At 43.9% G+C, this 22,162-nt stretch overlaps 1 protein-coding gene across 1 annotated transcript in view; it reads left to right on the forward strand.

Annotated features, from left to right (window-relative positions):
• Positions 1–1,144: 1,144 nt before the first annotated feature.
• Positions 1,145–22,162, forward strand: part of LOC109322526 (sodium channel protein type 5 subunit alpha-like) — a 68,827-nt gene continuing 47,809 nt past the window's right edge. The window contains exons 1-7 of the mRNA XM_019553949.1: positions 1,145–1,384; positions 2,989–3,103; positions 5,221–5,341; positions 7,051–7,179; positions 10,608–10,699; positions 11,274–11,495; positions 18,513–18,576. Of these exons, the coding sequence (XP_019409494.1) occupies positions 1,145–1,384; positions 2,989–3,103; positions 5,221–5,341; positions 7,051–7,179; positions 10,608–10,699; positions 11,274–11,495; positions 18,513–18,576 (983 nt within the window). The remainder of the gene's footprint in view (positions 1,385–2,988; positions 3,104–5,220; positions 5,342–7,050; positions 7,180–10,607; positions 10,700–11,273; positions 11,496–18,512; positions 18,577–22,162) is intronic.

The following is a 22,162-nucleotide window of genomic DNA, read 5'->3' on the forward strand; positions in this document are numbered from 1 at the left end:
GGTTTGAGTGCATGCGTTACAATGAAAGTAACTAGAATATAATAGCTTTATAATAGTCAATTAGAGTTTTGTCATTGACTTCAAAGGGGTTGGGACTTCACCCCTGTTTCTTATGCAAATGGATCTTAGCGTATGAAATATCTCTCCTATGTGGAGTTGCTCTTAGTTCTGCCAGTTGCTTTTAGGCCTAAAAGGATCTTTCTAGCAACCAGGACTAACAGAAATATAAGACTACTGTAGCCATGTCCTCTGTATTGCCATAGTAATGCACATGGTAACTATAGGGGATCTTTTAGGACCTCTGTAAAGAAGGATTATGACTGACTGAGCAGTTCAAAGCTACTGCATTGAATATTTCTTGGCCATGTAGTGTTCAGCAGGGAAGAGGAGGGGTGCTCACAGCCCTGTGTACCCCATTGCCTGACGGTTAGGATAGGTACTGGAAAAGCAGGAGATGTACGTACAGACCCCCTTTGGCTAAATGGGGCTAGAACCTGAATAGATTGTCTTCCTTGGATTGAGCTGGATCCTGATATGAAGTAGGTAGACACGAGTTTACCACTGAAGGTATAAGAGAGAGCCCAGGTACATTAGGATTGGTGAAGGCTACTCGTCCTAAGAATAGGAAAGTTACATGTCTTCACAAGGTGGTTTAGTATTGGCCCCTGAAAGTGCAGTAGGCTGCTCTGGGAGAGAGAGAACTAACATTTTTGAGGCAAGATACTTACTTTTGGGGCTGATTGGAGGAAAGACTTAGAGGCTGTTTAGGATCTGGCTCTAAAGCTATAGAATCTGCCTATCAGTTACATATAATCTAAAATTAATACCTTCCAGATCCTCATTTACAACAACATAGTGCAAGTTGTTTTTAATATTTCCCTAAGAGGTTGGCAGTTACAAAATCAGAAGTAATTATTAGAAATGGCAAATCCAGGGGGGCCATTCATAGCATCTGAGATAGTAGGCCGTTGCCTCTTAGCCCATGCTTCTGAACCAGGTAGTCACCAAGGTGCCGCCTTGCCTTGCCTTCTTCCTGCATAGTCAAATGCAACTGTTTGTCTTTTGTGTAGCCACTTCTTACTTCTTTTTCGACAGTTTCCACAACTTGGGATAAAATCTACTACAGGAGGAAAAGGATGAAAAGATGGCCAATTTGCTACCAAGTTCTGGCACTTTCCGGAAATTCACTTGTGAATCCTTGGCTGCTATTGAGAAGCGAATCACTGCCCAGAAGGCATGCCATGACCAGCAACCAGAAGAGAAACCTCGGCCCCAGCTTGATCTGCAGGCTTTTCAAACACTGCCTGCTCTTTATGGGAATCCTCCTCCAGAGCTCATTGGGGAACCACTGGAGGATCTTGATCCTTACTACAGTGATCACAAGGTCAGAGCTACCCAAAATGCCTGTTGTTATTTTTCTTTGCTTTATAAGTTGTTTATGCTGAAGACTTTGATTTTCATTCCTCTTAAACCACGTACCCATCTTTTTATTTGCTTGAAGGTTTGCAGAATTAAAATGAAGAGTGCTCCCTTTGAAGGATTGTATTAGGACAGTAGGCAGAGAAGATTGTATGTGATACCTTTTATTAGACTAACTAAATACTGTAGTTGGAAACATTGTTCTTTACAAGCTTTTGGTCATGAACACCCTTCTTCAGGCATAGGGAGAGTCTGCTGGTGTTTGTATACTCTTCTGGGTGGAAAAGGAGCTTAAGCCAGCGTGCAAAATGCAGGTCTGTGAAAATGCAAATGTGTGGAGGGAAGATCGGGGGGATGTGAGTTAACTATATTAGGACAATTGTATTTAAGTAAATTATAATAAAAAAGCACATAGCGCAATAAGTGATATCATAATGAAAAGATTAACTTTCACCACCAGTAATTAAACAGAAGGAAATTCATCAGTATGAAACACTTGGATTCTGCTTTAGTTCTCTCAAGTGAGGCCAAAGGGGAACTTGACGATTTATGTTAATCTTCTAGACCAGTGAACTTCTCCCACTCTGTATATAACTTGGGAAAGGACAGAATATGAGAATATGTTACTACATGCTATTTTTTTATTGGTTTATGTAAAGGGTTTTTCAGTATATTAGATCCATGTGAAGCGTACACCAAAGCCACTACATTACATGCAGCTTTTCTTTGAGGGATGCTAATAGGTGTAGCACTGTCACTTGCATTGAAAGGCCTCTGGGAATGCAAAATAATAGAATTTTAGGCCCCTAAATTGTTTTGTGAATCCCACCCTAAGGTATTAGAAGCTGTTTAAAAATATTCACAACTGGAGGATATTTGTAATTAAGGTAATTAACTTTGTAATCTTTTATAGCAGTGAGGTCCAACATTTTAGGCAGGTATGCCACAAATCGTTCTGCACCATCTTATCCCAGTTCTTGGCCTTATTGGCTGTTCTACTTTCTGCTCCCTGCCCCATCTGCCACTGTGCTGTCTGTCCCCTCCCCTGTCTGCCGCATGCCACACACAGAACCTGCTCATGCCATTTGTGGCACACATTCCACAAGTTGGCCACCGCTGCTGTATAGAGTCAATATCAGCCTTAGCGAACACTGAGAAAGGCCTTGATCTGGAACCTGTTTACACATGGAGGCAACTTTATTCACATAAGGAGCCCAATTTGTTTAATGGGAATAGGGCCATAAGTAAAATTACCCATGTGCACAACTTTTTTTAGGATGAGACTTCAAGAAAGTATCACACTTATAATTTCCAATTTCATAATGACCTTAATTTACATGGGAAAAAACAGTGGCTTTTAATGATTTTTAAAGTTATATGTAACAAAAGAAATAGCCAAAATTATAAAGAAACCTTTCAATTTGAACATACAAACAAACAAGTCAGTGATCAAACTCCTATCCATAATTATTTAAAACACTGGCCATGAATATCAATACTTCTTTTCAGTTAATAATAACTGAGAAGTTTTAGTTTTTCAGTATCAACTCTTTTTTTTTTCCTTTAAAGACATTTATGGTATTGAACAAGAAGAAAACAATCTTCCGATTTAGCGCTACACATGCCTTGTGGATTCTTAGTCCCTTCCATCCAATCCGAAGAGCAGTGATTAAAATCTTGGTACATTCATATCCTTTAAACTGGCTTTACTAACACTTTATGATAAATATGGGAGTCATGGTGTGCTCATATTTTAGAACATGAAATAGGTAGAGCCTTTTCCTGAAAGCGGGAATATAGTTGCTACAAATGACTACATAGATCATTCTGAGTCATTTTAGAAATGGTGATTATTTTGTCTCCCTTATGATGCTGACTAAAAAGACTGTCTTCAGTACATGAAGGAAGAAATGTGCATGGATATTTCTACAAGGAGCTGGTCTTGGAAGACTGTGACAGGCTGCTTAGCATGCCAATCACTTCCAAAGGAAAGAAGCCAAGTGAGAAGCAGCCTACAGGTGTGGCAGGGGCCAGTTAGAGAGTTACCTGACAAGGAGGGGCCTGGGCCGGAAGCATATAATCCCTGAGCTGGTCAGGACTCTAACCCTGAGAGCCATGGAGAGAGGAGCTCCTGGGTAGCATGGCTGCAGCAGGAATCCTGGTTAACATCTGAGCTTGGGTAAGCCACTCTGGAGGTTTGATGAAGGGGCTAGGGGGAGCAGTGGGTCCCAATAGGCCTGGGAGCAGGGCAAAGGAAGGACAGAGAGGCCTGAGTGATAGGATTAGAGGGTCTGTAGCCTGGAGAAGGGCAGGAGAGAGCAGAGAACTGAAGAGCTGGGAAATAAGGAGGGCCATGGTTCTCCTGGCTTCAGCTGGCCTAGAAGCAGGGCCAGGGTCTAGGGAGACTGAAGGCCAAGGGCCACTGCCAGAGGCCAAGGGAGCCAGAGGACCTGTAGCTCAAGAAAGGGTATTGACAAAGCAAGGGAGCCCAGGGATTGAGGCCAGGGCCCTGGAGCCCAGAAGGGGTAGAGGTAAGAGCTTGAAGGGGCAGGACATGGTGCTCAGAAGTGGCCCGCAAAGGCAAAGCGCAGATTGAGATGCTGCACTTGGGGGTAGCCTGCAAAGGCAAAGTGCCTGGGTGGAGAAGGAAAGCCTGGAAGCTATCCCTGGGAGTAGCTGAGCTAGATGAAGTGCCCAGGCAGAGAGACCCAGTCACAAGGACTGAGGCCATGCCCCAAGGGGGCTGGTGATAGACACTGATTTATAACATCTGTGAGTCATGGGTATGGTGTAAGGGGCAGTCGGAGCCATGTCATAAGCACCTAAGGCAAAGTAGAGACACTAGAATACCAACTAGTAACTATGAAACATGAGATCAGGGATCCCTGGGACAGCCTCCGTTTCTAAAGATCTAAGAACAACAAGGCATGGCAGCCAAGGTAAAGAGGGCAAGCCTAAGCAGTGAACAGCCACCCTTGGGATGAGCACCTGTTACACAGACAAGTAATGCAAGGCCTGATACTGAACTCATTTTTACTTGTAAGAATCAAAATCAGCCCCATTAAACTCAATTCTAGGCTTAATTCACTGCTTGTTTTGCCTGGGATCACCTCAACGACCTGTGAGGTGTGGACACCATGGATTGGTTAGCCTTTAGACACTGCTTTTCTCCATCAGGGTCATTGTGCTTGTGGTCCAGCTGTTGGGTCTGTGTAAGCTCCTATTTGTTCCAGGGCATAGTAGAGCATCTGCCGCATGCAGAACTGCCTCATAAATTGGTTGTCCACAAAGGAGCATAATATATTATAAATGGGAAGATGAGGGACAGGAGGAGGCTAGTGTTGAGCATGGAACTCTTTTCCCCACATCTTTACCTCAAGTCTTGTATGAGGAAGGAACATCCTTTGGCAAAGGTACTGAACTAAGACACGTGAAATCTGGATTCAGTTCCTATTGCTGTCAAAGCTTTCCTGTGTGAGTATGTTCATGTTACTTAGACTCTGTGCATCTCTCTTCCCCATCTCTAAGTGAAGATAAAAAATTCATCCTACATCAAATACATCTTACATTTGGACTGTGAACTCTTGGGGGTCTGATGCATCTTGATTGCATAACTGTGCCGGTAACATAAATAACATAAATAGTGCCCTATTGCATGATACAATTCAAACTTGGTAAATACCTATAAATGAAAGCATTCAGTGTGCTACAGGATTCAAAATCAAACAAATTCAGGCTGATGGAACAAATTGGTGAAGCTGCTGATTACCCTGTAGTTTTCCTTGCCTTAACTCTCGTTACTCACATTATTCACTTTGTTTATTATGTGTACTATTATAACCAATTGTGTGTTCATGGTGGTTATGCCTGATAAGACATCTTCATCTTCATCTTCATCTCCCACCTGGAACAAGTATGTTGAGTAAGTATTTTTGTGTGTGTTTGTATATACATATATATAGACATATATATATATATTAGTTCCCTTGTTAATTAGTGCATGGGCCACATTTATAGCCCTTGTGCAGCATAATCTCATATTGAATTTGGGAGGAATTTTACTTCTGTTGAAACTTAAACAATATGGGCTGGGGGTGTAGAATCATCTTCTGCTTTGTTTTGCTGCGGTTTAAATCCAAAGTAACTCACTGGAGTCCCAATGGGCATGTGCATTAACGCACTTTTCCTCATGCACATTAAATTTAGTACCTCCAGGCATTTCTAAACATGCTGTGTGTGTGGCAGGGGGGCACTTGAATTAGACTGGCTTTAGCTAAAGCACCCCCACCAACATTTTGAAGTGCTGGTACATGAGGATGCAGAGGCTGGCTGGAGTGTGGTAATTACCAGACTCCAGCAGACTCAATTAATCGAGTTTGCTCTGACGTGCTGTAATTACAGCATGCCAGAGCAGCCTCCTGGCTAATGTACAGGCTCCCTAGCACATATTAGACGGCCCTAATTCTCTGTAGTGCAAACGCATACTTTTTAGGTGACGCTCACTGCACAGCAGCCTATTTTACTCTGTGCTATAAATTTCTATGAGACTTTTAAAATAGGATACTGCACATTAAAGCACACATGTAGATGTGCCCACTGTAGATTTTCATTGGGTAAGTGAAGGTAGAATCTGGTTATCTTAACTCTACAAAAATACTAAGATATTTTGCTATTTATCTTACCTATACCTATCTTTATTCTAAGTTCTGAAGTCCTTCCACAGCTGTTACTCATTCTTACCCAGGAAAATCTATGAATCAACATTGAGCAAGGATATCAAGATCAATGTTTTATGTTCATTTGAACAATGTTGATGTGTGCATTCTTTACTCATAGAAAAAGTTCCACAGATGTTTTTTGCCTGCGTGACTCTATTAGTAAGGCTCTCATTTTCAGCATTACCAATTCTTATACTTTTATCACTAAAATTACAGTAATCGGCATTTTTCTTAATGCCTGGCTCTTGGAATCCTGAGAGAACCTGAGAATTCAGACAATATTTTCAGAATCTGGGGGATTTTTTCCTAAATAAAAAAGGCTACAGATTTTCTGAGTACCAAATAAATGCATTTAGAATTCTCTGAGGGGATTTCTGTCTTGCTGAAATAAGTGCACTCAGTAAAACCCACAAAGCTTTTACTGACAGTAAAAAATTACTACCTTAAAATGAAAAGCCCGTAAAGCTTTTTAAACATTCTGGATAGAAGTTGAAACCAGAGGCGCAAAGTAAACAATACTCAGTGCATTGAACGAGCATTTTGGGGTGTTGAACCAGTGGAAGATATGGAATATGGCTGAATTTATTTACAAGGAGCTATTGATAATGGATGCCTCACATTTTGGGTGTCTAACATGCAACACCTTAAGATTTTAGCCAGGAAAACTGTCAATCCAGACAAGTATGCCCCAGATTCTGATAATGATAGCCATGTCAACAAATATTTCAAATTGCCTATTAGTTAGCCAGTTCCCAATTAAATCAATCGGAGTCTTTCCATTACCTCGCTGAGGGTATTGGTTCAGGTCCTTGGAGCTGTCAGAATCCAGAGAGAGAGTAGGCTTGAGTGCAACTTATATCCTCTTCCATTAACTGTAGGTGCTCTTGCTTTTCTTGGTTGCTCTGATCCCCAGGTACACTTTCACTGGTATTTACACTTTTGAATCATTGATAAAAATATTGGCAAGAGGATTCTGTCTGAATGAATTCACTTTTCTTCGAGATCCATGGAATTGGCTGGATTTCATTGTTATTGTTCTGGCGTAAGTAAGGCTTCATGTGTGTGCATTTCTTTAAGAGAGCTAAATTGTTCTTGCCTGTATTTATTTTCTCTAGAACCTTTTACCAAAGTGTTGTATTTTGCACTCAAATACAAAAAAAATGTAAGGAGTAAGTGTTAACTGCACCTGAAAAACTACCCATATTTCCCCCTTTATTTTATGGCTTCAAGCATAGCGACAGCGTATTTGTCTCACAAAAAGAGTGGGAGGCTCTATAGAGAAAGGCAGCTTATGTGCAGTAGTCCATCGGATGGGAACCGGCAACCATTTTATATGAAACTGGGTCTGACATGACAAAGATTGATGCAATGTATCCGTTTTGTCCAAAAGAGTGAATGAATGTGTGCGTGTGAATACAGAATGGCCACAAATATATGGACACTGTGTTCGTCAGTGGATCAAGTCTGGCATCAAATACATTTGAACTTGATCTAGCTGTAATTAGAAAATGCAGTGGCTACGAAATACAATCAAATCCATTAAGCTACAGCATTAAAACATACTCCAGTTCCATAAGCCTGTCAAGACTGTCTGTGAGCCACATTGTTCAACTTGCATGTGGGATGTCTTGTTTGCTATCTCTTTCCAGTTTAAAAGCATGGAGAGGTAAAATGTTTTAGTCCAGGTTTTGCTTGATTGTTCCAAACAGTCAAAGTGCTGCGTGGGATAAGATTTTTCAGCTCAGGCTTTTATTTTGCTTAACCCAACTAGCAAACACATGCATGGATCCTCAGCACAGCTCCAGGGCTGGGAGGGCCCAGGCAAATTCCACAGCTCCAGGGCTAAGCTGTTTTTAACCCTCCCTACTCCCCGCCAATGCAGACCAGGCTATTTGAGCATCCCCTCCCCTGAATAGCAAGTCCCTGAATTGGGCACCCCCATGAACCCACCAACCCCCCAGTCCCACCAGGCCCCTTCCAAGTGACCCCCTCGCCCTCCAGGTTTACTCACCTCTGGCTGTCTGCACAAACACATGCATGAATATAACTCAGGTTTAAGGGTCTCAAAGCCATGTAACCTGAGCTAGGTCTTTCGAATGCTTGTTTGCTCTCTCAATGTATTCCCAGGGAGAGCTCACTAAGAACTCAGCTCAGTCAGCAGAGAAATGAGGATCTAGCTACCAAGCCCAAATACAGCTACAAGGCTTAACCATTTCTTAAATCCTGGTCATCTAAGGGCACTATTCATTACCATTCTAAAGAAAGGAGTAGCAAATTATAGCACTCCAGGTGAAAAGAAACCTAGATACACCTTGTGTGGGGACCAGATATGAGCAAACTGTGCCACTGATTCAGGTCAAGATCTGACACTAAAAGGCAAGACAATGGTTTGAGCCATCTGCACGAACCAGGATTTGGAAGGTCTGAAAGCTGTAACAAAGCGGTAAGTGAAGTGGTGGTGCCAGAAAGCAAAGTAAAAGCCTAGAGCAGGAGCCAGGGGTACAGCCAAATGTTGGGAGCAATGAAAACAGAGAAACCATAAAAGTATTAGGAGAAAAGATGGATTTGTGTGGACTGGCCTGACTCCCACTGCTAAGAGCTGCCCCAGATACCTAGGAGCATCTACCAGCACTGAGGTGCTGGTTCTCCAAGACAACTTGTCCAGGCATAATTCAGTGGAAGCTAATTCTGCTATTGCCTACCTAGCCCCAGGTGGGGTAGGTCCAGCCAGCTGTCAGCCACTTGGAGACCCTCACATGTATGTGTGTGTGTGTGTGAGTGTAGAATAAAGCTTGGTTGCTGGGGGGGGAGGGGTTCCTGTATTCATTTTAAACAAAAGTTTTTGTCTATGCAAAAAGTGGAATTCTGGTGACATCAAATTCTACTTCCTGCTATGCATAAAACTGGTGTGAGTTTGTACACAGAGAAAGGATTGAACAGTAGTAGTATCAGCAAGAAGAGGAACAAAGACAGTATTTCAGACATACTTAGGAAGTATCAAGTTGAGTGCCCCGTCCCTTGATTGTTTCCGGTGGTAGTCCTGGGGCCAGTTTTGTTCAATATCTTCAGGTGAGATGGAGTGCATCCTCAGCAAGTCTGCAGATGACACCAAACTAGAGGGAGTAGTAGGTATGCTTGAGGGTAGGGCTAGGATTCAGAGTGACCTAGACAAATTGGAGGATTGGACCAAAAGAAATCACATGAGGTTCAGCAAGGGCAAGTGCAAAGTCCTGCACTTAGGGTAGAACAATCCCTGCACCAGTACAGTCTGGGGACCGACTGGCTCTGCAGAAAAGGATTTAGGGTTACAGTGGACAATAAGCTGAATATGAGCCAACAGTGTGCCCTTGTTGCCAAAAAGGGAACAGCATACTGGGCTGCATTAGTAGAAGCATTGCCAGCAGGTTGAGGGAAGTGATTATTCTCCTATGTTTGGCACTGGTGAGGCCACATCTGCTCAGTTTTGAGCCCCCACTACAGAAGGATGTGGAGAAATTGGAGAGAGTCCAGCAGAAGGCAACAAAAATGGTGAGGGGGCTACAGGACATGACTGATGAGGAGAGGCTGAGGGAACTGGGCTTATTTAATCTGGAGAAGAGAAGACTGAGGGGGGATTCAACAGCAGCCTTCAACTACCTGAAGTGGGATTTGAAAGAGGACGGAGCTGAACTGTGCTTAGTGGTGGCAGATGACAGAACAAGGAGCAATGGGTTCAAGTTGTAGCAACAGAAGTTTAGGTTGGATATTAGGAAAAACTTTCTCACGAGGAGGGCAGTAAAGCACTGGAACAGGCTTTCCAGAAAGGTGATGGACTCTCCATCCTTGCAGGTTTTTAAGACCTAGCTGGACAAAGCCTTGGCTGGGATAATGTAGTTGAGGCTGGTCCTGCTTTGAGCACGGGCTTGGACTAGACTTGACCTCCTGAGCTCCCTTCCAGCCCTCATTTTCTATGATTCTATCAGTAGTCAAGAAGTGCTAGATTGATTTTGGGTGTATGACAAGGAAGACCGCTTTTTGGGGGGACTAGGTTGCTTGTAGGCAATTTGATATACTTTCAGTGTGGGAACAAGAGAAACTGTTATATTGTATTGATTCATTTTAGTTTGGATTCATTTAGGAGGGGACTTGCAGTGCAGGGAGAATATGTAGTTTTAGGAGAGGCCTGGGGAGAAAGTGCGCTGTGAAATTTTTATTGGGGATTCAGTCAAAAATATGTATGCTCTCCTTCTCTCAATCTAGATTGTTCTGAAAAATTTCAGTGTTATCTTTATTTGAACATATATAATGTTCAAAGATGTTGTCAGCATACATAACCAAGCACTAACCAAAAAATAAATCCCCAATTTGTCATGGCTAGGATAAGCCTTTGATGATAATTTATTAGTCCTCAAAATCATGTATGCTTTTGAATTATTGAATAGTTGAACTATTCATGTTGATAGATGGTTGTGTCACATCCTTATTTTACAGATATGCTGGAGAGTTTAAAGACTTAGGCAGTGTTTCAGTCCTTCGCACATTCAGGGTACTGAGAGCTTTAAAAACCATTTCAATAGTGCCAGGTAAGAAGCCTGATCTTGGAATACAGCTACAAGTGAGTCCATCCTCCAACCTCGTCGCTCTTTTTTCAGATCTTTTGTTTTTATCTTTCACTTGTTTATATACCGTGTATTTGTAGGCCTGGTTTAATGTCTCAGCCTTGTTGGCCTACTCAGGATAATTAAGCCAATAGAAACAATTTGCTGTCTCTCTTCGTTTATGTCTAAGAATTTTAAAAAATCGTTATAGTATCTGCTATGCAGAATTCTCTTCTGTTTGCTCATATTTTTCATAATATTTTGACTGTGCAATGTCTCCAGTATCTTAACAGACTTCTGCATTATCATTAATGTTTATTGTGATAAGATCAAATCTCATTTGGTTTTTCGTTTATTCTTTAAGCAGACACTCAGTGGAAGAGTTGTCTGTTTAAGGCTATATAAAAATGAAGTACAGGCCATTGATTTGGTGCATTGTCTCTTTCTGGGCACTGTATTGATGCACTAGTTATGAAACGCTGGCCACTAGACATTGTTTAAAAAGAACGATACTTGTGTGGTTCAGCTTCTCAGTCTATATACTGTTTTATCTCCTTAGGATTGAAGGTCATCGTAGGTGCACTTATTCAGTCTGTTAAGAAACTTGCTGATGTGATGATCCTGACTGTTTTCTGCTTGAGTGTCTTTGCCCTCATAGGGCTCCAGCTCTTTAAGGGTAATTTGAGAAATAAGTGTGTCAGGAACCACACTAAAATAAATAACTCAATATATGTGGACGATAAGACATGGGACTCCTATGATGCCTTCCTTAAGGAGTCAGGTAATTTTTTTCTTATTTCCTTTATGAAAATACGGGTAAGATTAACTGTTACTACAACTTAATGTAATTCAAAATGCCAGTGTAGTTGCAAGATCCAGGGGCAAGTTCCACACCTTCCTTCCTTCCTTCCCCTCCTGCCACGTTCCTGGACACAGTGTTCTTAAAATTTCCTCTAATATCCAACAGCATTGCCCAGTATGATATGATAACAACTGAAATACATATTATTACAGTCTCTGGTGTAATTTCTAAAAGTTCTATCTTTACTGTTTGATGAATAGGTATAAGCATCTATAGTTTTACATACTGTTAAGTAGCCTTTACTGTAGCGTGTTCTCTGTCAAGGAAAGGAAGAGCTCATGCAGAAGTTATATCTCACTATACACCAGGGAATCCACACAGGAAAAACATTTTAGTTACTGTGAAATGTGGGAGAAGCTTCAACCTTTAGGGAAATCTCAACACATACAAGAGATTTCAGAAGCAGGGAAAACAATTATAAACACGGCATATGGCATAAACTGTACTACTAAAGGAGAGATTAATGTAAACTATAGATGCCATGTAGAAGTGATGCCATTTGTACGCACTGGATGTGAAGGAAGCTTTATTCAGATGTGATCTTTCAAAACTTTTCAGAAAATTCTGGGCAGCACAGCAGGTATTTATATGTACCAAAATGTTGGAAAACCATTAGTGCTAAGAAAATTCTCAAAATGAACCAGAAAATCCCACACAGGATCCGAACAATTTCCATGTGCAGAATGGAAACAAAGCCATATTTGATTCTTTCTTATTTGGAAGGAAAATTTGAAAAATACCAGAGATTTTCTATGCAATAGTAAAAATTGGTGGAAATAAGAACCTCAAATGAGTCCAGAGAAATAAGTTGAAACAGAAACACTCTCCGTAGGGCTCATTTTCTCCTATCAGTTGTTGAATGCAAAACTGACCTGGGTCCAATATTAAGATGGATAAATGAAGGGTTCACAGGTCAGAAAATTCAAATGTTAAGATTCTTACATAAAGAGTAACTTGTCCATGCAGGTCATGTATATTTTTGGCAGGATATGCATTATGCCTTCTAGAGAAATATTGTTTTTGCCACCATGGGTACTGGTCTTTGGTACTGTTGTTTGCTTACCATATTTACTTGAATCCAAGGTAAGCTCCCCCTCCCCCCTAATATGGGGGATGAAAGCCCCATCTTGGATTTCAGTACTAGCCCATGGCAGCCAGGCAGCAGTTCAGTTAGAGCTGAGCCATTTCTTTTCCCAGGCCAGGAAGACTCATTTGGCAGGGGAGGGGGCTCACATCCAGGAGAGTTTGAGGGAGACCATGGGGTGGGGGGCATGTTGGAATAGGGGAGACCCACATATGTGGCTTGGGAAAGATGCAAAAAAGACTGCACAGCCTACTCCCCCACCACCACCCAGCTGCCCCTTGCCCCCCTTATTCTCTGTCTTGGCTCTGGTCCCTCCAGCCCTGACCCAGCCATTTCTCCCTAGCTGGGCTGGGCTGGGGCTGGACTGGGTCCACTGTTGCTGCTGAACAGAACCACAGCAGGAAGTAAGCAATGGGCGTGGGAGGGAGGGAAGAGGGCAGGCACAGGGTGGCAGGCAGACTGAAGGAGGGAGCAGAGGGTGGGGGCAGGCAGGCAGGCAAAGGAGGGCCCTTGATCCTGCTGCTGCTTTCCGCACTGAAGCAATGGAGCGGATGAATTTAAAATGACCCCTCACTAGTTAGAACAATTATGACACATTTATAAGCATCCATGTGTAGAATCTAATAATTGGGGGGGTTATCTTAAATTTGAAGCCATCTTGGATTCAGGTAAATGTGGTAATTTCTTAGTCTTAAAACTGTGTTAAGATCATATGGCTAAATGTTGGAATCAGGAATTCTTATCACTGTTACCTTTTTTCCCTTTCTTGCTGCTCTCTGAAAATCAGTTGCATGCAATCATTGTATCTTACCTTAAAAAAAAATTATATGCTTTGGGGGCAAGAGTACAAAAGTCTATTAGCGAATCTATCCCTAAGTGTACAATTGTCACGATGGTTTGGAAGGGCTTGAGAGAGGTGTGATTCGAAGGAAGGCCAGAGAAAGCACAGTTCATGAGTCTTAAGGCATTTTACATAAGGGTTTCCTCTACCCTTTTGCCTCATTTTTTAGGCGGTGCTATCTTGTTGTGCAATTAAGCTGAAGCAGCGCAGTGTCTTTCAATCACCATGCCCATGGTAGAAGCTATAGATTGAATCTTTCAAGGCCAGGTGATGCATAGGATCATAGGACTGTAGGGCTGAAAGGGACCTCATGAGGTCATCTAGTCCAGTCCCTTCTTCAGGGAAGGATCATCTGAAGCCAGACCATCCTGACTAATGTCTGTATAACCTGCTCTGGTTATACAGGAATGGAAACTTCACAGCTTCTCTAGGTAGCCTATCCAACATTGAACCACTCTCATAGTCAGAAAGTTCTACTTAATCTCCAATCTAATTTTCTTCTGCTGCAATTTGTGGCCATTGCTTCTAGTCCTATCTCTTACAGCCATAGAGAAAATGTGTATCTCTGTCCTCTTTATAATTGCCCTTCAGGTATTTGAAGACTGTTTAGTCTCCTTGCATTGTAGTCATGTTTACAATGCAGATTACAGGGCATGTCTACATGAGATGCTTTACTCAAGATTAGAGCTAATGATTGCACAGTAGTCACATCTACATGAGACCCCCCACAGCATAGTTGTCCATTGCATAACCAAGTACTAAATAGCTGCACAGTAACCAGTGTTACTGTGCAGTAGCATCCCAGCATGGTTGCTTAGTGACACTTACTGTGCACAAGCTCATTACTATTGCACAGTAATAATGAGGTACTGCGCAGTAAGCATCTTGTGTAGACACAGCCAGTAAGCATCACCGTCTATACAGGCAAACGCTTACTGTGCAGTAGTTAGCTCTAACCCTATAAATACAAGTAACAAATTTATGCTCGATTACTTACTGCACAGTATGGCACAAGAAGATGGCTGACTGGGAGCTCCCATCCCTGGCCCCATGATTGCGGAGTGGGGCCGTTTGGAGCTCCCTGCTGCCAGTGCAGGGGAACATTGTCCCCACCTAGGCTCTGGTGACAGAGCCTGCCCCAGCAGCAGGCAGCTCCTGGAGGTAGGGACAAATGTCCTGGACCCTGCCAGGAGATAGCTGTCACTTGGTTCCATGCTCCCTACCAGCCCCTGGGCTAGCACCCAGTGGGAGACTAGAGCTCCTATAGCTGCTGCAAGGGCCTGGTGCAGGGCCTCAGGGAAAGGGAGCAGTCTGCTGCTAGGAGCAGCAAATCTGCTACTGCACCCCTGCATGTGTAGAAGCATGCCCAGGACAGTTTACTCTAGAATAGTGTACTCTAGAGTAAACTGTTCCAGCATTATTTGCATGTATAGATGCACCCACAGGGTGTGTCTACACATTATTGTATGGCAACATTATTATGTTGCATGCTTTAGTACTTCCTTTTGGAAGTACTAAAACACGGTGCAGTAACCACCCATACTGCATAGTACAGGCGGTGTACACTTAAACTTCTCCATTAAGTCACCATAGTGGTGTACTATAAGCAGGGAGTGTGCTGCTATGGCGATGTAGCTAGTGATCACGTGTAGACCCGTGTGATAGCTATAGCGTTATAGTGCTTCATACAGCAATGTGTAAACACGCCCACAGAGTAGCATGGAAAGACTCAATCTAGCTTTAAATGACATAGCTCAGGAGTCAGAAGTTCTCTACCCATAGCAGCACAGAGCTTTGTGCAGGCTAATTTATCCTGCTTTAACGGTAATCACCCTGAGTCATTGCAATCAATAGAATCATTGCACATAAATTAACTGAAGAGAAATGATGGTGTTTGGACTTGCTTCTGTTGTTATAGTGGGTCTGTTTAAGACCTACCAAGCATACGCCTGTGTGTAGTCTGCGTAATGATGACTGAGATTAATACAGTAACTGTTACGATGCAAGTATAACCCAGTTCTTTCAAACATAATCTTTTCACAAGATTTTATTTGGCTTTAACTATCTGTTGACCTTGCATATTTAAGTTTTCTTCAGGAAAAGGAAATACAATACAAATGCTAAATTTCTTAAACAACCAAAATTTTAAGTAATTTAACTTGTAAACGAATTATCAAATTTCCATGTACATTCTCAGACACAACATAAATGTTGTAAGTTTGGAGAAAACCTTTTATATTTTTTCATGCAAAAGTAAGAGGTTGAGTTCTTAGTTTTGGTGTTCAATGGCTTCACCCTGAAGTAAAGGATTATGACTGACATTTTCATAACCAGAGTAGTATCACACTATTAGTGTTCTGCAGTGCAAACCAAAGAGGATGGTGATGCCAATTCTGTGCTTATCTTCATGCAAACTGGGGGGGTACTTTGCCAAAAGTAAGTAACTGTAGATTACATCAGATCCAGTTGCCATTAACCAGATAGGGTCAAATCCTCTTTCACATTTGTGCACCGAAGTGGTGGTTAAGTAGTTGCATAACTGCAAGTTTTGGCAGCTTTGCACAGTTGGGAGTCCATTTCCATCTATGGTAGAACAGAATCTTTCTCTGGGCATATCTACTGGATGAGAGAATGAAGCATAGAAGGATCCTCCAAACATTTAACTCAAGCTGTGTTGTTATGGCACTTGCCAAGGGAGTGGGAAATTCAGACTCTAGCCTTGGCTCCATCACCTCATCATCAGAGGGGCTCTGAGACAGCATCTTCTATTTCCCAGCACCATGCTCTAGGCACTAGATGGTGCGGTAGGTATTTTCCAGAGCGCTCTCTTGAAACTGGTTCATACGCCTAATAAATGTTCTATTTGTGGATCCTTTTAGAAAATCATAGAATCGTAGAAATCATAGAAATGAAGGGCTGGAAGGGACCTCAAAAGATCATCAAGTCCAACCCCCCTGCTCTGGGCACGAATACTGCTGAGATTAAATGATCCTGGCAAGGTGTCTGTCCAGTCTCCACTTGACACAGCCCCTTGTTATGAATTTTACAGAAATCTAGGATCTCTTAAAGACCTGAACACAACAGGTTTTGAGGATAGTCATACACTCTTGTACCCTCGTCTGTGTCCCCCTGTGTCCTTCTCCTGTAATGTACCAACATGGACATACTGGAACTCCCAAGATCCTTTTACTGCAAAGACCATAATTACCATGCAAATAACGCCATGATATTAAGCCAACAGAAGAGATTTCTGAGGAGCAGGAACATCCTCGGACTGGATATTTACAAATACATGTGGTTATTGCACCCTTATCTCCAAATGAGGTGTTGATCCCCTATATACTATCTTGTCCGGATGGCTTCAATAGTTTCCAGTATCTGCTAGCCTGGAAAGCTACCTCACACCACACTGCATAGAGAAGATACAGAAGACTCCATATATGTGACTTGCTCCATGGCAGGATGGCAGGGTATGCACCACTCTCCATTAATGGGACTTTACTGAATCCTGCCAAAATATTTGGTAAATGCCTGTGATTGGCAGCCCTACCTCAGGAAAGCTGACAAAAGATTTGAACTGTGGTCTGTTGAATGCAGTATCTTCATACATGGCCAGTATTTAATTCTTTAGTGTGTGTGGCAGCTAATATGAAAAACACAAGCCTCTAAGCAAAATGAAACCAAAATGGTTTGATTTGCTTAACTGTAAAATGTTACTATGCTGCAAGTTTACCATTCAGATTTTCAAACTGTTAGGCTCTAGCATGTTTCCATTGATGTTGTTTATAAGCCATCATAAGACAATAAGGAGGATCTTATACCCTTAGTTTTGGAAAGACAGTGCATTGCTAAATCACCCTTATAGGGAGCTCAGGATGTTGCCAGCACCACTTCATGAGCTATGGCAGGATCGTCAGACTCACCTAGTACCCTGGGCCATATTTGGACCATGGGGTTCTTGCAGGCTGGATCTGGATGTGGCAGCAGCAACGGTTAATGCAGCCATTGTGCTCTGTATGCCACTGACACATTTCTCAGCATGCCTCTGTACCCCAGATCTTGGCAGTGGGATCACTCTGTGTTACCCACCCTTAAATTCCCAGCCTCTAGGAAAACCATGGGCCAGACAACATGCACTTTTACACGTGCTCCAACATGTCTGATTAGAACACATTAGAGCAGACTCTATTAATCAATCTCCAGTGTGCTGCAGCACCTCATGCATCCAGTGTCCTGCATTTCAAAATAACAGGGGGTACTTTAACTAAAGCTCATCTAATACCGTGAGACACTGAGGGTCTCGTAAGTAGAGCAGCTCCCAAAAGCCATTCTAATTAAAATGGACTGCCCTCCCCTGAACACATGTATAGGCTTCCCAGAGCTCTGCAAGGCTAGATCTAGCTCAAGGGCCGTACATTTGACACCCCTGATCTACAGCATCAGTAGTTATGAAGCAGGTTGTCTTGGCTCCAGTATTATGGTGTTCCAAAGGAGGTTCAGTGAACTGTAGGTGGTCTATCCTGTGAGAGTTTAGACCTTTATAGTAATTGGAGTTTTTCAAGTTGTGTTGTCTTCATATATGTTCATTTACCTCCTTCCTGTTGCTATGAATATCTATCATATCTAGATTCTGTGGCAACATAGGAACAGATTTGCTGTTGGGCCAGCACTGCCCTTTATGCCTTTGTTTTGGGACAGCCAGGGGTGAATGTGTGAACTCTAAAAATACTGCTGGGCAAAAGACTCCAGTTGTGAGTACCCGGGGCAGAGGGCTGTCTGGTGTCCCAAACTGGAATAACAGAAAGAGAGAGAGCGAGCATATCCAAATCATTTTGATTACTATATTGGTAGGCAACATTTCTTTCTTCTTATAGTGCCATTTTTATCTTTGGACATGCACACGCGCACACACATACACACACATCACTGCATTTTTACTACAATTTGTATTAATCTAGAAGATTAGATTAGAAAGCATTTTAAATGTACTGTGCTTTAATTTCTGTTACAGCTAATGTTGCCAAAAAGAATGGCACCTCAGATAACTTACTGTGTGGCAATGGCTCAGAAGCTGGGTAAGTTTTGGTTTTGAATTTTTCTTTCATTGCTTCTGTATTTTTGGACTTAGCTTGAGGCATGGGAACAGAAACAAGTTGACCATGGGATAAATTAGGATGTGAAATTACGGCATGTTAGCCAATCCGTAGTAATTGGCCATGAGCATACTCTTACCCTGGGGTCAATGAAAGCTGCTTCATGGCAGCTTACCCCTCAGGGGTACAGCCTCAGAATTTAAACTTCCTAGACCTTAAATGCTGGAGGCTGGAAGTGAGAGAGGGACAGTGGGTAAAAAACCCTGGTCAGACACAGTTCACTTTCCCTTTTAGCATCTGCTCTCTGCCACTGTCAGACGCAGGCCTATTTGATGTGCTGTAGGGTCATGGGCCCATCATGAAAAACTATACACCTCCCTTAATAAGGGAGGCCACTGAGGACACACCAAATGATTACTTGGGACAACAAAAAAGAAAACAGGAAGAGGAATGAGGTCTTAGGTTAATTACAAGGGATCTAGAAGAGGACACTAAGCACAGCATACTGGCCAAGTGCTCACTGCCCCCTGAATGAGTTGAGGGAGCCTATGGACACAGACCAGTTAAACTCCTCTCAGAGACATGGACAGTGGAGTGACAGGAAGACAGCCCCACAATCACCCAGGTTATCCCCAGCCAGAGCCTCTGTCCTGGTCTTATAGAAGGCCAGCTTGGCCAGACCCAGTAGGAGGTCCTGAGGCTTGGTGGGCCCATGGATGGAGAGCGCATAACAAAAAAGATACAGGGAGAATTGCAGCCGGAACCTCATCAGGACATTCTGGAGGAGGTGAAAGAAGGGTTGCAACCTGGTGTACTTGATGTAGGCCTGTATCTGTTGGCAACAGGGGCAGGTCTGTGGTGTCCATAAAGTGCACCAGATACATGTCTGTGGTTACAGGTCCATGGAGATGCCACCAGCTGAGGTCCCAAGTGGATACATGCCCATGGTGATGGCACCATGGAGATGCTACCAGCTGAGGTCCCCAGTGGCTTGTGGGATGAGGATTAAATACAAAGTTGTCCACTGGGGACTCTCACTCTGCCCTCATCTAAACTGTTCTGCCACTTGTTGTCAGGGTGGGATGAGGATGGAATAACGGGTTGTGCAGAGCATGAGCATGTAGAGCTAATGCAGATGGGCTGTTCAGATTTGTTCCAGCTTGATATCCCCCAGCCTGCTGAGATAGTGGTGTGGGAAGCACAGTGGAACCTGCTGAAGCAGTGGCCCCATAGCTCGCTTCAGAGGGCTGGGGGATACCAGGGTGCAGGGGCTGCCCTTGTGTAGGAACTTGTTGATATAGCCAAGGGCAGTATATGGTAAGATAGCCTTTACCTCCTGGAGTAAGCAGCAGGGAACATGCAGTGTGAGTAGCTCCATGTGCTGGGCCAGCACAGAAGGCTCTGCCCACCCCTGCCCAGCATAGTTCAGGAGGACTCCGATATGAGTGATGTTGTCCAGAACCATCCTCCAGCACATCTGGGGACCTCTGTGACTAGCACCACCAGCTGGAAGTTTTTCAGGAGGGTCTTGGTGAGGAGGAACCCGAAGGTGGAGTCCAGCCTCCAGGCCCTGAAGAGGTCCTGGTAGAAATCTGGCAGCTCCTCCAGGTCCTGCTTGGAGATATCTCGCAGGTAGAAGAGCTGGTGGTCATATCAGAAACCTCAGAAGCAGTAGAGGAAGGTGTGGCTAATCCAGTGACATACCAATGAGGGTGGGTGGAGGGGGCCATGGCCCCCAGGTGCTTGCCTGGGGGGGGTGCTGGCCAGAGAGGCCGGGGCACCTCCCACATTTTGTGTATGGCCCACCCACCCTCCCATCAGGTTCTGGTGTTCTTTGGCCATTCCAGCCAGAAATTCCAGCTAGCACCCCTCCCCTGTGGCCAGTGTACTGTGATGCACTGGTAATTTGCCTGCAGATGTGCCACGGGGTGAGAGGTGGGGCCCCACATAAGCTGATTTGCCTTGCGCCCCGCACCATGCTCAGATTGTCCTGGGGAGAGGGGGGAGGTGCAAATGCAGGTGTTGGCCCCCCAGGCACCAGGGACCCTCAGTACACCACTGGGCTGATCAGGTACCATGTTGCCTGGCTACCAGCACTGTACAAAAGCCTCTATAGAGCATGAAGGAAGAAGGTATAAACCTGGCTGTGGAGGCAAACCAGGCTTTGCCCAATCTCCCACAAGAGGATGCTCAGGACATCTGGGGAGACCCAGTGCCATTCTAACCAGAAGAGCCCCAGCACCCATCCGTTGAGATTGGTCAGGCACTCCAGGGGCACCATCTGGGTGTTGAGAAAGTACCATAGCATGGACAGGACCAGCTGGTTGACAACCAGTGCTCTTACATGAAGGGAGAGACATTGCAGCAGGCCCACCCGTGCCTGCAACTTCTCAGACATCTTGATCTCTTGTGGGTGTCAGTTCTCCAGTGGGGAAAGGTGACTAGCAGACAAGTAGAGCCCCAGATAGAGCAGTGAGCCTGAAGTCCATTGGATGTTTTGGAGTGCAGGTGGGAGTGAATCCACCTGCCATCCATCACCCACTTTCAAGCCAGACTTCTTGACCCAGTTGACCCAGGCAGAGGAGGCCATTGGGTTAGATGGACTGGCAGACTTCCACCTGCACCAGGTTGCCTGGGTCCTGAATGGTGAGGAGCATGTCATTGGCATACACTGATAGAACCACTCACAGGGCTGGCTCCTCAAGCACCAACTCCACCACCCACTTGTGCAGGAGGCAGAGGAATGGCTCGAGAGCACTGGCATAGAGGGGTTGAACTCCAGGTGAGTATCCTCTGGACTCTCACAGGGCACTACAGGCCCCTGCTGAGGAGAAGGGTGCCACCATCACCAGCGGCCCAGCCCCCCCTGCACCACAGTCACTGAAGTAGCCAGCAGAAAGTGGTGGCACCCCATGGTGGTCACAGGAGACTGGGCAAGATGGACTTGTGATCTGCCCCAGTAAATGGTAACATTATGTACTTATGTTCTTGGAATGAGTTCAAAACAATCTGTGGGGCTGTGAAATAGGTGCTTCATTACCAGGAGCAGCTGATGGACCAGAATAAGGGGTAGCTTAACTGGTGAGAAATTAGGAATTTAGAAGGGAACAGGTAGATTATAATGAGACATTAAGTTAATTGACTCCCTCAGCTCTGCCTGACTAGAAATGCAGGCAGTTGGTTTTAAACTTCGGGTGGTCCAGAAATCAAAGTGCAGTAGGGGAAGTGGAGTGTAAGTGACCCCCCAGATCTACCCTTCTAGATACTGCTACAAAAAACTCTGGATTGGTCAGCCTTTAGAGACAAGACTACCTCCTATCTACGATCATCACCTCTACTGCAACCTGAGACACAGAATTAAGTTATAGCTACACAATTCTCTTAATGATTACCTTTTCTTATGATTTCTTTGCCTCTGTCTTCCTAAGTAGGGACCAGTTCAGCCACCTCCCTGCTGGGCCCCCCTCGGGCCCCGGGAGAGACACGCCTGGGCCAGGGGTTAGCGAGGAGTTAGTTAGGGTACTTCTGGAGAGGCTGGACGTGTTCAAGTCCGCTGGTCCGGACGATC

This window comes from Crocodylus porosus, unplaced genomic scaffold, assembly GCF_001723895.1.
Source record: "Crocodylus porosus isolate Cpor-Errol unplaced genomic scaffold, CroPor_comp1, whole genome shotgun sequence".
Lineage (NCBI taxonomy): Eukaryota > Metazoa > Chordata > Crocodylia > Crocodylidae > Crocodylus > Crocodylus porosus.